Raw genomic sequence first — 12,770 nt, forward strand, 5'->3', positions numbered from 1 at the left:
ATACACCCCAACTTTCTTGAAGGAGAAAGGAGCTAATGAGTAAAACTTGCATTTTTGTTTGAAAAGGTCTGAACAGAAAACCTTGTATTAACAGTGATCACAGCCATCTTCATGGTGTGCCTTTTGTTGAGTGTAACATTAGGTTTTGTTGAGCCAGATAACCTCCTGACTACCAGTAGTTCAAATCTATAAACCTGAATATCTTCCACCCACTGCATACTACTGATATAACTCATTTTGCTACCTACAGAGGACATATTGGACTTTTCAATGATACCAAATGTGAAGGGGTGGGGCTAATTACCTCACAAAATTTGGGGAAATTAAAAATATATATATATATATATGTGATTGGACGATATTTGTTTTCCTGGTAGTCAGGAGGTTGATATAGTTTAGTTTAACCTCCTCTGTCAGGCCTTGTATGTTTATTAAACACGCTGTAGTGCGCTCAGAGCTGATCTGTGTGTCAGTGGGCTCGTCCTTGTCCTGTCCTCGGAGGGAGGGAACCTGAGCGGCGCTAGGACCCGGGGGAGAGGAGCGGCGGCCTCGCACTAACAGCTGGGAGAAGGGAGGATTCATTACGGCTGGAATTTGTTCAAAGTTCCTGTCAAACTCTATTTATCATCTGCTGAGGGGCGCACAGACTCACCTGCGCTGTTTGTTTTAGGTTTTTTTTTGTTTTAAATCAAGCACACAGAGAGCCCGACTCGTTGCGTTTATGTTGTCTCTTCCCGTTGTGTGCTTCCTGAAAAACACCTGCGTGATTCAGGTGAACTCCCCGATGAAGAGGGAAGTCCTCGCGCTCTGAGCCGTGAAAGGTAAGGCCTCTTGTCAGACCACCGAGACCTTCAAACACCAGGACCGGGGCTGGTTTGGGGCTCTCGACTCGTTTTCTGATGTTTCTTGGTGTTTTTTTGTTTTGTTTTGTTTTTTTAATCCGACCCGACCCCGCAGGAGTAGTGACCTCAATGGGGGGTGTTGGCGGATGGGTCAGGTCCAAACCTTTAAAGCCACCTTCCTGTTTCAAAATCGGTCTGATGGACAGATATCACGCTTCTAAACGCCCCATAAACCGAGTTTTTTATGTTAACCTACAGAATTTGCAAGTTTTTTTTCAATGGTGGAAAACAGAAAATGATCCGGCACGCCCACGCGCGCTGTCCCACAGGCCTGCAGCTTCAGGACTGAGAGAAATCCACTACAGATGTGACAAAACACGGGCTGCTGCGGTTTGTCTGTCAAACCATGGGTCTGATTCTGCAGATTGTTAATCATGTGGGACTGACAGACCTCTCCCACTCTGGGAGATTTTAATCATCAAAAATCAGACTTTTTATTCAGCAACTTGTGCTTTGACCTGAGGACAGCTCAGACCTCAGTGATTCAACTCCACTTCTGTCAGATTTCATATCTTTAAGGGAATATTCTCTTTCTTAAACACGTGGACTACATTACCCACCATAACATAATGAAGTTTAACTCCAACATTAAGATGCTGATTTTAATGTTGATGTTTTTTTTTATATTAAAGGCACTCATTTAAAACTATAAAATCAAACATAAAAAGGGGGGTTTCCTGAATTATATCAGATGGATCAGTTTGATAACGTACTTCAATTGTTTTCCAGATGCACTGATCTGCAACTCTAAAATGCAGGTTTGCGCTCAATGTAAACTAAGCACTCGGCTAAATCCGCCAAAAACCACATGTAAGCTTGAGGCAGGTGACTGACCTTCTGTAGGCTGGCTGTCATCTGTATAGGTAAACAAATATGGCCGAATTGGACAAGGGTAGAACCTCTGTGAAGACGTTTGGTTGTAAATATAGGGAATCTGCTGCTAAACACGAAAGAAAACAATGAATCTGAGCGTAAATACGTACCAGTACATGAAAATTGTCAGACTTCTAAATCTCAAATGGCTCTTCTGTTGTGGCCACCATTGTTGACATGTTTTCTGTCACTTTGGCTTCTTTCACAGGTAAACAAACACATGGTAGTTGGTACCCCGTCACAAATTGTGCTTCATGGTCTTTAATATGAGAAAACAGATTTTTGCTACTTGTTCCATGACTTTGCGATGAGTACCTTTTTAAACAATTTAAAGAGGAATTAAGCCATTTGAGATGGAGATCATCATTAAAAAGATATAATGCTTTGAATTAATGCATATTTTATTGAACTTAAAGGTTGGATTTTAAGCAAAAAACGTGGCTTTTGTTTTCCAAGGTTTGGAGGAAATAATTCTCTCTCATGTGGCTGCTACATTACTTACTTTTTTTTCCTTTAATTTATATATTCGTTATTTTTTTATTAATTTCCCTGAGCCTTTCATCCATAGAAGCTGTCAGATTCCTAATCTGTTCGTGATCAGCCATCTTTGAAACGCCAATCACAGCTCTCTAAATGATCTGACATTTCTCAACAGAATTAAAATCGGGTCATTTTTATTTTATTTTTTTTCTCATCTGAGGCTTTTGGTGGCTGCCTGATCTGTGGATTAAAGGCTTCTCCTGCTTGAAAGTCTCAGACTTCGTTCTTTTAAAGACTTTTTCATGTGCCACTGCTTAAAGAGAGTGCCGACCAGAAACTGGAACTTAGTTTGGAATTAGACATTTAGTTTATCTTTAACTCATAAAGTTCCAGCTGGGTCATCCTAATAGTCCTCCATCTATCAGGCTGAGGCCAGGTTGGGACATCCTGCTCTTATCTGTGATCCAGCCAGTGGTCCATGTTGTCAAATGTCATATTGATTTATCTGTTATTAATGTAACAACTTATTAATTTAGTTGATGAGTTTCATTCAGAGCCGTCTGTGTTTTAGCTTCCTTCGTTGTTGTCGTTACTCAGACATGGATGGATCTGAGACGTGGTTTCTTCGCTGCGTTTGCTCGTGTCTTTGCTCTTACGTGTTTGTGTCCGTCTCACCGCTGGACAAAACTTTAATGAAGCCTGCACAAAGTGATCATTGGATGTCCATCTGCAACGTTTTTTTCTCGCGTCTGTGTCATTTAAACACGTTTCTCTTGCACAACTTAAAACATGTTAATTACTTTATGCCTCTCCCTTATTGCAAAAGTGAATTCTCACCTGATCATGAATAAAGTTTGAGGATAGAAGTTAAAAGACGAGAACACACTCTAACCGTATAATAGTATAAACCTTTGACAGAAGCGGTGCGTCCTCACCGTACATTAGTGTGCTTTCGGTTTTGTACTTTGTTACTCGCAGAAAACACGGGGCAAAGGTTGAATCCATCATCGCTGCTAACCTTTTCTGTTCTGTTTTATTATTGTTGGCTTAAGACGGGATTTAAAGTCAGATTTAGTTTGAAGTTAACCATCTTGCTGTTACTGGCTGTGTGTCAGTGCCCACTTGGTGGGATAATCTGGTCCGCCAACTTAATTGGTGACAATGAAGCTTCAGTTCTAAAACATAAAATAGTTGTCACCAGTAAAACGTCTAGCTTCACTTCAGGCTTCTTATCACCGTTTTGACCAAGCCTTTAAATCTGCTCCTCGTACATCAGCAGCAGCAGCAGGAGGTTCAAACGCTGAGCAAGAAATCCATTTAAAAAATAAATATATATATTAAAGATATGCCAATGGTAAATATTGTTCCTATGATAGTCTGATTTATGATTTCTACAGGCACAAAAATGCACTGTTTTTAATTAAAAAAGGGCAAATTGACACAAGAATTCTGTTTATTTAAAGGCCTTCTCACTTATGCTTATTGGCTCTAAAGCTACAGAAGGAAAAAAAAGGACAAAAATCCTCAGATGTGCTGTTTATGTGAATGTTGGGATTTAAGCTTCAAACATTAATCAGAATCACTGCATTTGTAGCTCAAGCAATGCAATATGAAAGGTGCTGTTTCCATGTTTACATTGCATCTAATCATTTAAAGGAATAAAACTAACAAAAGCAATAAAATAGCATTTCATAAATGAGTTAAACTTGAATCAAATGTCAATAAGGTGTTAGCGTTTCCTGGTGTTTAAGAGCTTATTTGAGAAGGTTTTAGGTGAAGAAGTGCATTTTTACATAATTGAGGACCATCCCTCTGCAAAGATGAAGTAATTTGTTTTTGTGTCTTGATATTTGGCATCAGGTTGCATCTGGTTGATCTTTTTGAGTTCCAGCTGGAGTATGACCTTGTAAACGTTCCTGTAGGTTGAAGCCTTATCATTAAAGCCCCCAGAAAATTTACAATAAAATCTAAAAAAATCAAGGTAAATTAAAATGATTTCTATTCAACAAAAGAAATCACTGAGGATAAAAGAAGCGGAGGTGCTTTAAGTAGCAAACAAAAAAAATATATGAATGGGCTTCATTAGCGCGCCCTTTTTAACCCGGTGCAAAGAAATAGAAATCACGAAAGTGCTGCATTCTGCTAAAAACAGGCAGGTTTATATTTATTTATAATGCGCATTTAAAAACGTCTGCGACTGACTGAGATGATGTTCACTAAAGAAATTACCAAAATAACACAATACAATGCATAAAAAGAATAATATTAAAAAATATGAAAGAAATAAAACGGTAAATGGAAGTTTTTCAATTGTCATATTTTATAAAAGTCAACAAAAAAATACATGTATGTTACAGTTCTTAGATAAAACCTTAAGTTTAAAATAAAAGATAGGAGGAGGGTTTTTTGTTTGTTTGTTTGTTTGTTTGTTTTAATCCTGAGTTAATTAGTTTATCCTAGTTCAATTTGGAGACAAGTATTACACTTGAAATATCAGCTATGTTTCATTTTTGAGACTCAACCCAACTCAGATTTATATGAAAGCTGCTGCAGGTATCTCTGGGTCCAAAAATAATGACTTTCATTTTATCCTCATCAAAGTTTTAGAAGTTTAAAGACATCCAAGCTTTAATATCTGAAATGCAGTCCAAAAGTAGTTTAAAGCTGTATTCACACCTGAAAGTGCGGTAGGCTCGGTTTGATTGGAGACCAAAATGCGACATTTTTGCGGTTCTTATTCACGCTGCACCGAGTCAATCAAGCCAAACCCTTTGAGCGACCTGTCCCCGCCCCCTCACTTGTGGTGGCGCTGCAACAACAACTACTGAAGGAAACAACATGAAAACCTCTGAAGACACTGAGCACAACTTCCTGCTTCTGGAAAAGTAAATAAAATGGAATGGCGTCAAATCTGAGCGGTTTTAGGACGTTTGTTTTGGTTGTATTTACCCAGAAGGCCCTGCGCTGTAGTCCACTTCCTGCTTTTGGAGCGGTCTCCGGTCGTTTTTTGGTCCGTGTCAGAGTTTGATTGCACGTTCACACCTCCACAAACGAACTGGACTAAACAGGGCTGGTGTGAATGCACCCATAATGTCACAGAATTGTTGTGCTTTAGTTGTAACTAGATTTGTGTATCATCTGTGTAACTATGAGCAGAGATATCCTTCAGGGAAGGATGCAAATGAAGAATGGTATTAGTCCAAGAATGGAACCCTGAGGAACTCCACAGCAGACAGGGGCTGAAGAAGAAAATAAATCACCTATGCTTTTGCTTTTCTCAGATTAGACTATCAAATCTAACAATTTATCAAAATATAACGCTTTTTAAATGCTGTAATGCCATAATCTGCTGTGAATTGTTGAAAATAAATGCTGTAGATTATATTTGTACGAGCCGGCACTATGCTGCGAGACGCTCCCCTCATTCCTCACAAGGTGATTGTGTCGTTTCATTCCATGTGTCAAGTTTCTCTCTGATTTTTGTCTCTCGGGCTCGTGTTTGTCGTGTTTGGCCACCGAACGTCTCTCTTTTCCTTTTTCCCGTTCTCTTACACCTGCAGCTTGTTCGTCTGCTTGCTCACTCACTCAAAAATGTAGCGGCCTAAACACTGTCTGGTTTGGAGAATATGCAAAACATTACGTAAGAACTCAGTCCCAGTTTCTTCTAGACGGAAACCGATTTTAAATTAATTATTTTAGTTTGGTTCTGCTAATTGTCAGACTTAAATAATCCCATCAACATGAAACATGTGCTATAATTTCAGTGCTGTTACCCAAGAAGTGGTTAAACTGTGAAATGTTTAAAACCTTTTTGTTTTGTGCATCAGTTTGTCCTGCAGGCATGTGTTCCAGTCGAAGTATATGTGGGGGCAACAGATCCTCCAACTCAGAATCTCGAGGCTCGGGTGCTCACTATGCCCTGTGTGCCCTCGGAATTGGACTCGTTGCCCTGGGGATTGTCATGATTGTCTGGACTGTGATACCTGTAAACCAGGAATCTGACGGGAAGCCCCAGACTTCGTCAGGGAACTCTACTTCAACCACAGAACCCCCTAGTGATGAGCAAGACCGCACAAAGTCCTCATCTGTGGCGCTGGTTCTGGTCGGAGTTGGGATAGTCATGTTGCTGTTGTCCATTTGCCTCGGTGTGAGAAGCAAGAGGAGAGCTCAGAACAGGAGCGACCAACCAGGGACTGCAGCAACCCCCTATGTGGTGGCGGGACAGGAGGAGCCGTGAGTGCTGACTTTTTATTCCCAAATGTTTTATTGGTTGCAGCCAACTTTTAGTTTGAAAACTCTGAAGCTGTTAGATTTCCCCATCTTGATATTTTAGCACCCCCTGCTGCCCCAAATGGAAACTAAACTGCTTTTGCGAGATTGTTTCACTCAACCCACACAGCATTTGACCGAGGTTTGAGCAGGAAAAGCTTGAAGGGTCCTCAAAGAACAAAGTCAGTGCCATGTTTTACAGTTGGGTTGTTATGATCCAGTATTTTTAGGAAGCAATTTAATTAAAAGTTCTGTTTTTGCTTTTTTAAATTACATATTTGGATAGTAAGGGATCATTTAAAAAAAAAAATAATAATAATTCTGTTCACAAAGAAAAGGCTTTGTGATTCATAAAATGCAACTGGAAGAAAACTGCAAATGTATAATTCCTTCCTCTTTTTCATCCTTTTTGCCTTCACAAATGAGAAGTGAACAGACCCTGAATGTGAAAACCATGATTTTTAGAATTGCTAACATGTCTGTGTTGTTTCAGATGTATGCACCTTGGGAGTGAATCATGTAACATCACTGGCATTCAGTATTTCTAAAGTCAAACTGTGGCACATTAGCAGTTTTTATAATCCCAGATCTTAGAATAAACAGGCCTTCATGTTGGGACACAGCATACTGTTAGCTGTGAGCTAGCATTTAGTTTAGCAACACATAGCTGTGTACTACAATAGATACTCTTTGAGCTCCAACCTAATATTTAATTTTAATGTAAAGAAACAAAATCTTAGGGGTTTATTACATTACAAACTTGTGAAAAATGAAGTTTTCTGACACAAAGTACCTAATCACAGTGCAGTTGTTTGTCTAAAACCTGGACATAATTGATCCATAGCTGCCTACGTTATGTCAGTGTTCGAGTTCATAAGTGTCTGTTTCAGTCTTGCCTCATTTTCACAAATCTCTTCAGAATAGTTACATTGTGCAGCAGACGTTTACTCTCAAACTTTCTGCTTTGAACGATGGCAGCTGTGATAGAGAAGTATTTTGATGGCTAAAGGATTGCTGTTTTATTTAAAGGCTGATGAAGATTTAAATGAATTGGATATAAACAACATGACTGTGCATGAATTGAACTTGGAGTTGTAAATGTTTGCTTCCTAATTTTTGCTTGCAAAGCTCTTTAACCACTTCTCGTCCAGCAGTGACCCATCTGCGTACAACGTGCCGAGCTACGAGGAGGTCGTCGGCAGCGGCGAGAACTACCCCGTCCGCAACAGCAACCTGAGGAGCAGCACCTCGCAGCTGCCGTCCTACGAGGACATCCTGGCAGCCGTGGAAAACGAGGGCGCGGAGCCCCCCAACAACTCCACCGAGGACGCCCCTCTTAACGACGGAGCGCCGGCCCCTGTTCAGCCCGCCGCCGAGGCCGGAGCCGACTCCGCCGGCCTCGCGCCGACCCCCAGCTTGCCCACGCGCAGCGCCAGCCGAGCCAGCCGTTTCCTGAGGCCCCTCCGAGTGAGGAGAATAAAGTCGGACAAACTGCACCTGAAAGACTTTCGCCTCCAGATCCGCAGCCCCACACAGAACCCAGTGACCATAGAACCCATCACTCCGCCCCCACAGTATGAGAACAAGATGCCCGAGCTGCAGTAATACCTCGACCTTATGATTCCCCCAAACGATAAAATAATGGAAATATTGACTAGAGTTAAACGACATGACACTGTATTTGCAAACACTTTTGGTGGATTTTTTTTAAATAAATGAGGCTTGTGATTGGCTTATTTATTCAGTCATAATATGGTGTTACTTCTGTGTGAAAGAATTAGCTTTCAGGTTGTTTTTTGTTTTTTTATCCATAATTTATGTCCAAAATGGAACAATATTTCAGTTTTAATTATAAGCCAAGTTAGAAGGTTATCTCTACAGAAAACACTGTACGTTGTTGCTTTAACATGAAAATCTAAAACCACACTGAAAGGCTTTGAAAGCTAATTATGTGGAAGAGTTTTAGGTTTTATTAGGTTTGAAATTCACTGTGATGAAAATGCAGCCTAAACCTCTTTGAGATTGTGTGTATTGTTTTTAAATCTTATCAGAAAAATAGCTTAAATTATCAGATTTCAATGGAAAGCAGGGGAGGAGAAATGTTTTCAAAGCAGAACTGAACTTGTGGAGGTGTGATGTTAACATATATAACATAGTAACATAAATATTTTGTTTAATTGTTGAAATACCTTTTTTGAATTGCAAAATGGTGGTGAATGTTATTCTATTTCATTTCGGTTCTTTTTAGTTTTCATTTTGTTGTGAAATCTAAATTGAATGTGTTTTATTCACTGTTTTTGTTTTATTCTAAAATTTGGATTTTAAAGCAAATGGGTCTTTTTTTTTCACAATATTTGGCAGAAACATAAAAAAACTGGTGTTGCAACGTGAAGTTTATATTTTCAGATCTTTTTTTCTTCATTTGCATATTGTAAGTTTATCAGATGTATTTATTTGGAATTGAAAAAAAATGTTTGTCTTTTGGTTGATAAAATCTAAATGTATGAAGTTTTGATTTTTTTTTTTGTTATGTTATGTCAACATTTATCTAAATAAATTTGCATCAAGTTTTAAATTCCAGCCAAGACTTCTTGCTTTACATTTACCGCCACCTAGTGGTTAAAAAAGGTTAGTGATTAGAAGTGAATTTTAGATATTTGTATTTTCTACATTTTGGAGTATTTAATTACCCACTGTGATTACATCTGTACAGATTAATATACTACAGCCTATGTAAAGCTTTAATACTGTGCAAGTTGCTAAAAGAGCTAAGAAAAGGTATATTACCTGAGTTTTCTTGTATTGAAAAATCTTGCCAAAAAAAAAAAAAATCAATAATGCTTTGGGTCCAGGAGCCTTTTTGTAAGAAAAATAACCAAGACAACACTGACAAAATGTGTTAAAACTGCTGAGATGAAACATAAAAGTCTGATTTTTAAGTGAGTAAATTTTGGATTTATCTGCACATATTTTATGATTTTAGTTTATCTTTTTTTCCTCCAGTAAAAACCATGAAACTGGTGGGAGTTATTTATTGCATCCGGAGCCTGAAGTGATAACTTCAGTGCTTGTTTTATTCATTTACCTTCCTTAAGTTTATATATAATTCAGAAGAAACAACATGAACTTTCTCTGAAGTTTTAGGTATAAAAGTGACTGAAATGTATAAAGAGTTGCTGATTCATGTTTGTTTTTACGTGACAGATTTTTTATATGAATGAGTTGGAAAGAATAACTGAAAAAAATGAGCAAATTTCCTTTTTAAAGTTTAAAGTGGAAGCATGAATCATGAAAACACTTGGGATGTGTTGAACTCAAGTAATTATAATTTAATAAGCTTGTTAATGATGGGTAATAATTGTAAAACTTGTGTGTTTTTAGCTTTTCAGAAGTATATTCCAATCATTTTAATATGTTTTTTTTTATTTCTTGAGTGTGGAAAACACAACCATCAGACAAGTTTGTTTAGAGTTATGGTCAAATCATATAAATCCTTCTGCAGTTTTTTTCCTGATATTTTTTTAGCTCATAGACAATAAAATGAAGCATTAACAGGTTTAATAACATCTACTTAGATAATCTTTTCAATAAAAGTGTGACTCAAGTGTTTAACAGAGCTGGCTGACAGAATTAGGCATGACAATAAAAATCAAAAAACATCACAAAACACAGTAACACAACATATAAAACTGACAATGAAAACAAAATACAATTAAAAGCATAAAAGTAGATGACAAGAACAAGTAATGCAGGTTATTAAAAAAGCAGCTGCAGTGTTTCCATCAACTGCAAACTACGCTGAGCTCTTTAATTTGAATAAATCTCGTTTTAGTTTGGGTTTTGGAGACTTTGGGGCTGTTTGTGTCCTGAAGCCAAGCAGGCGGGTGGTTCCAGAGAACTGGAACTGCAAACTAAAGGTTCTGCCTCCCATCTGAAAGCTAAACGAGTGAGGGCTTCTTGTTGGGGTGCAGGGGGAGAATGAGCTGCTTTTTATGGGACAGAAACAGGCCAACCGGGGCTTTGGGAGTGATAAGACGGGTTTAGAATTGAATCATGAAGTTCAGAGATAAAAACCAAAAGGAAAGATTAGTAAAAGGATTGTCTTTGCATTAAATAAACTATGTTTTTAGGAAATAAAAAAATGGCTCATGCATGTTAGAGTAATAACTGGTTCATGTGGTTTTAAAATGGTGGCAAATGAAAGCATTAAAATGCAAAAGCACGAAAATGAAAGACTAAAAAAGTCAGTCATAGAATCACAGAATACTGTTCAGTGCTGTAATCAATATTTTCTTATCTTGGATCAGTGGAAGTGTACAGGAAATGGCGTGGAAGGAAACCAGATTTATCTCAGATTCAGCTAACAGCCTCTAAAATGTGCCACTCTTCAGGTTTTGACTTATTCAAACTGGCATTTATCACAGCAGGAAAAGAAAGCAAAGAAACAGCAAAGAAAAGAAAGAAAAGGATCCGATTTTCCAGGTGAATACGTCTTAAAGTCGTGAGTTTGAATTTGTATTTTCACTGTCAACTTCATTTCCAGGAGCTCCACCCTCGCCTCGGTTAAAGGATTTTTTTTTTTTCTGAGCAGCTGCCATGGAGCAGAGGGAGGAACAGCTGGCTGAGGGAAGAGCCAGCCCGGGGAGTCAGTCACATTCCTGGCTGGGATTCAATGACTGAACCAGACACAAACAAACACACAGAGAGGGAGAGACTCACACACTGACTGACTGAGCGGGGAGACAGACGGAGAGCACGCCAGACTGAGCAGACGACGCTTATTTCGGGCGCACATTGGGAGTGCGTAAAACCGCAGGAGCGCCGAAACCTTCGTACCCGCTCGTTGCGCGCCGGATAATACGAGTTCTCCGACGACTTTATTTTTTGCTTCCGTTTACGGGAACCGTGCCCTGTGATTTCAGCAGCTTTCGGTTTTCTGAATGGACGCGCTGGGAAGCTTCTCCGCCGACATGGAAATGCGCCTTTCCGAGCGTGTTGCCGGATGCTGAGGACATCCTCCACCACCACCACCACCACCACCACCCTCAGTCAGCTCCAGCGTTCGTTTTGAGTTTGCAACTCTCTTTTTTTCCCCTCCCCAGCCCACGACAACATGGAAGGCACGAGCTTCCAGCCCCATCCCGGACTTCAGCAAACTCTCAAGCAGTTTCACCTGAGTTCCATGCGCTCCCTCGGCGGCCCGGCGGCGTTCTCCGCCCGGTGGCACCAGCAGCAGCAGGACGCGCTCTTCGGCAAAGATGGCAAATCCGCCGAGGTGATGCTCTCCCTGCCGGCCCACACGCCCCCGGTCATGTCGGGGCCACTGTTCATCCCGTCCGACCGCTCCACGGAGCGCTGCGAGACGGTGCTGGAGCGGGAGCCCATCTCCTGCTTCGTGGTCGGCGGCGAGAAGCGCCTGTGCCTGCCGCAGATCCTCAACAGCGTGCTGCGCGACTTCTCCCTGCAGCAGATCAACTCGGTGTGCGACGACCTGCACATCTACTGCTCCCGGTGCACGGCGGACCAGCTGGAGATCCTGAAGGTGGTGGGCATCCTGCCCTTCTCGGCGCCGTCCTGCGGGCTCATCACGCAGACGGACGCCGAGCGCCTCTGCAACGCGCTCATCTACGGCGGCACGTACCCGCCGCACTGCAACAAGGAGCTGGGCGCCCTGGAGCTGGAGCGCACCGAGCGGAGCTTCAAGGTGTACCACGAGTGCTTCGGCCGGTGCAAGGGCCTGTTCGTGCCGGAGCTGTACGCCGGGCCGGCCGCCGCCTGCGTGCAGTGCATGGACTGCAGACTCATGTTCCCCCCACACAAGTTTGTGGTCCATAGTCACAAGAGGCTGGAGAACCGGACGGTCCACTGGGGCTTCGACTCAGCCAACTGGCGGGCCTATGTGCTCCTGGACCCGGACTACACCGACAAGGAGGAGAAAAGTCACCTGGAGCAGCTGCTCAAAGAGTTAAAGGGAAAATTCGACCTGACGGGGAAAGTGCCCATTAAAGCATGCAGAGTAAGTCTTTATTTATTGTTTGTGTCTGTGGGTGTTCAAGCAGCCATAATCTTCCACATGCACTGATTTATTCCGACTTCCTTCTTCACTAAACCTGCCACATGCTTCTGAATTTTCCCGAGTTTGTTTGGTCTGCATGTCCACAATAAAGCACCTCATATGTGTCAAAAGAAGGCTTGAAATTATCCTCCCCCCTCCCCCCAAGGATCCATCCTATCATCTGCACCCCC

At 41.0% G+C, this 12,770-nt stretch overlaps 2 protein-coding genes across 2 annotated transcripts in view; both read left to right on the forward strand.

The window, feature by feature from the left end:
- The first annotated feature begins 530 nt into the window (after positions 1 to 530).
- On the forward strand, positions 531 to 9,102 carry tmem51b (transmembrane protein 51b). Its single transcript, XM_017408009.3, has 3 exons — positions 531 to 821; positions 6,083 to 6,488; positions 7,679 to 9,102. Exons 2-3 carry the CDS (start codon positions 6,097 to 6,099, stop codon positions 8,127 to 8,129), a joined length of 843 nt encoding a protein of 280 aa, XP_017263498.1. The 5' UTR covers positions 531 to 821; positions 6,083 to 6,096; the 3' UTR covers positions 8,130 to 9,102.
- Positions 9,103 to 11,181: 2,079 nt separating this feature from the next.
- Positions 11,182 to 12,770, forward strand: part of skib (v-ski avian sarcoma viral oncogene homolog b) — a 32,903-nt gene continuing 31,314 nt past the window's right edge. Inside the window, exon 1 of the mRNA XM_017407997.3 lies at positions 11,182 to 12,540. Coding sequence (XP_017263486.1) covers positions 11,638 to 12,540 — 903 coding nt within the window. The 5' untranslated portion in view covers positions 11,182 to 11,637. The remainder of the gene's footprint in view (positions 12,541 to 12,770) is intronic.

The sequence above is a fragment of the Kryptolebias marmoratus genome, linkage group LG4 (assembly GCF_001649575.2).
Source record: "Kryptolebias marmoratus isolate JLee-2015 linkage group LG4, ASM164957v2, whole genome shotgun sequence".
Taxonomy (NCBI): Eukaryota; Metazoa; Chordata; class Actinopteri; order Cyprinodontiformes; family Rivulidae; genus Kryptolebias; species Kryptolebias marmoratus.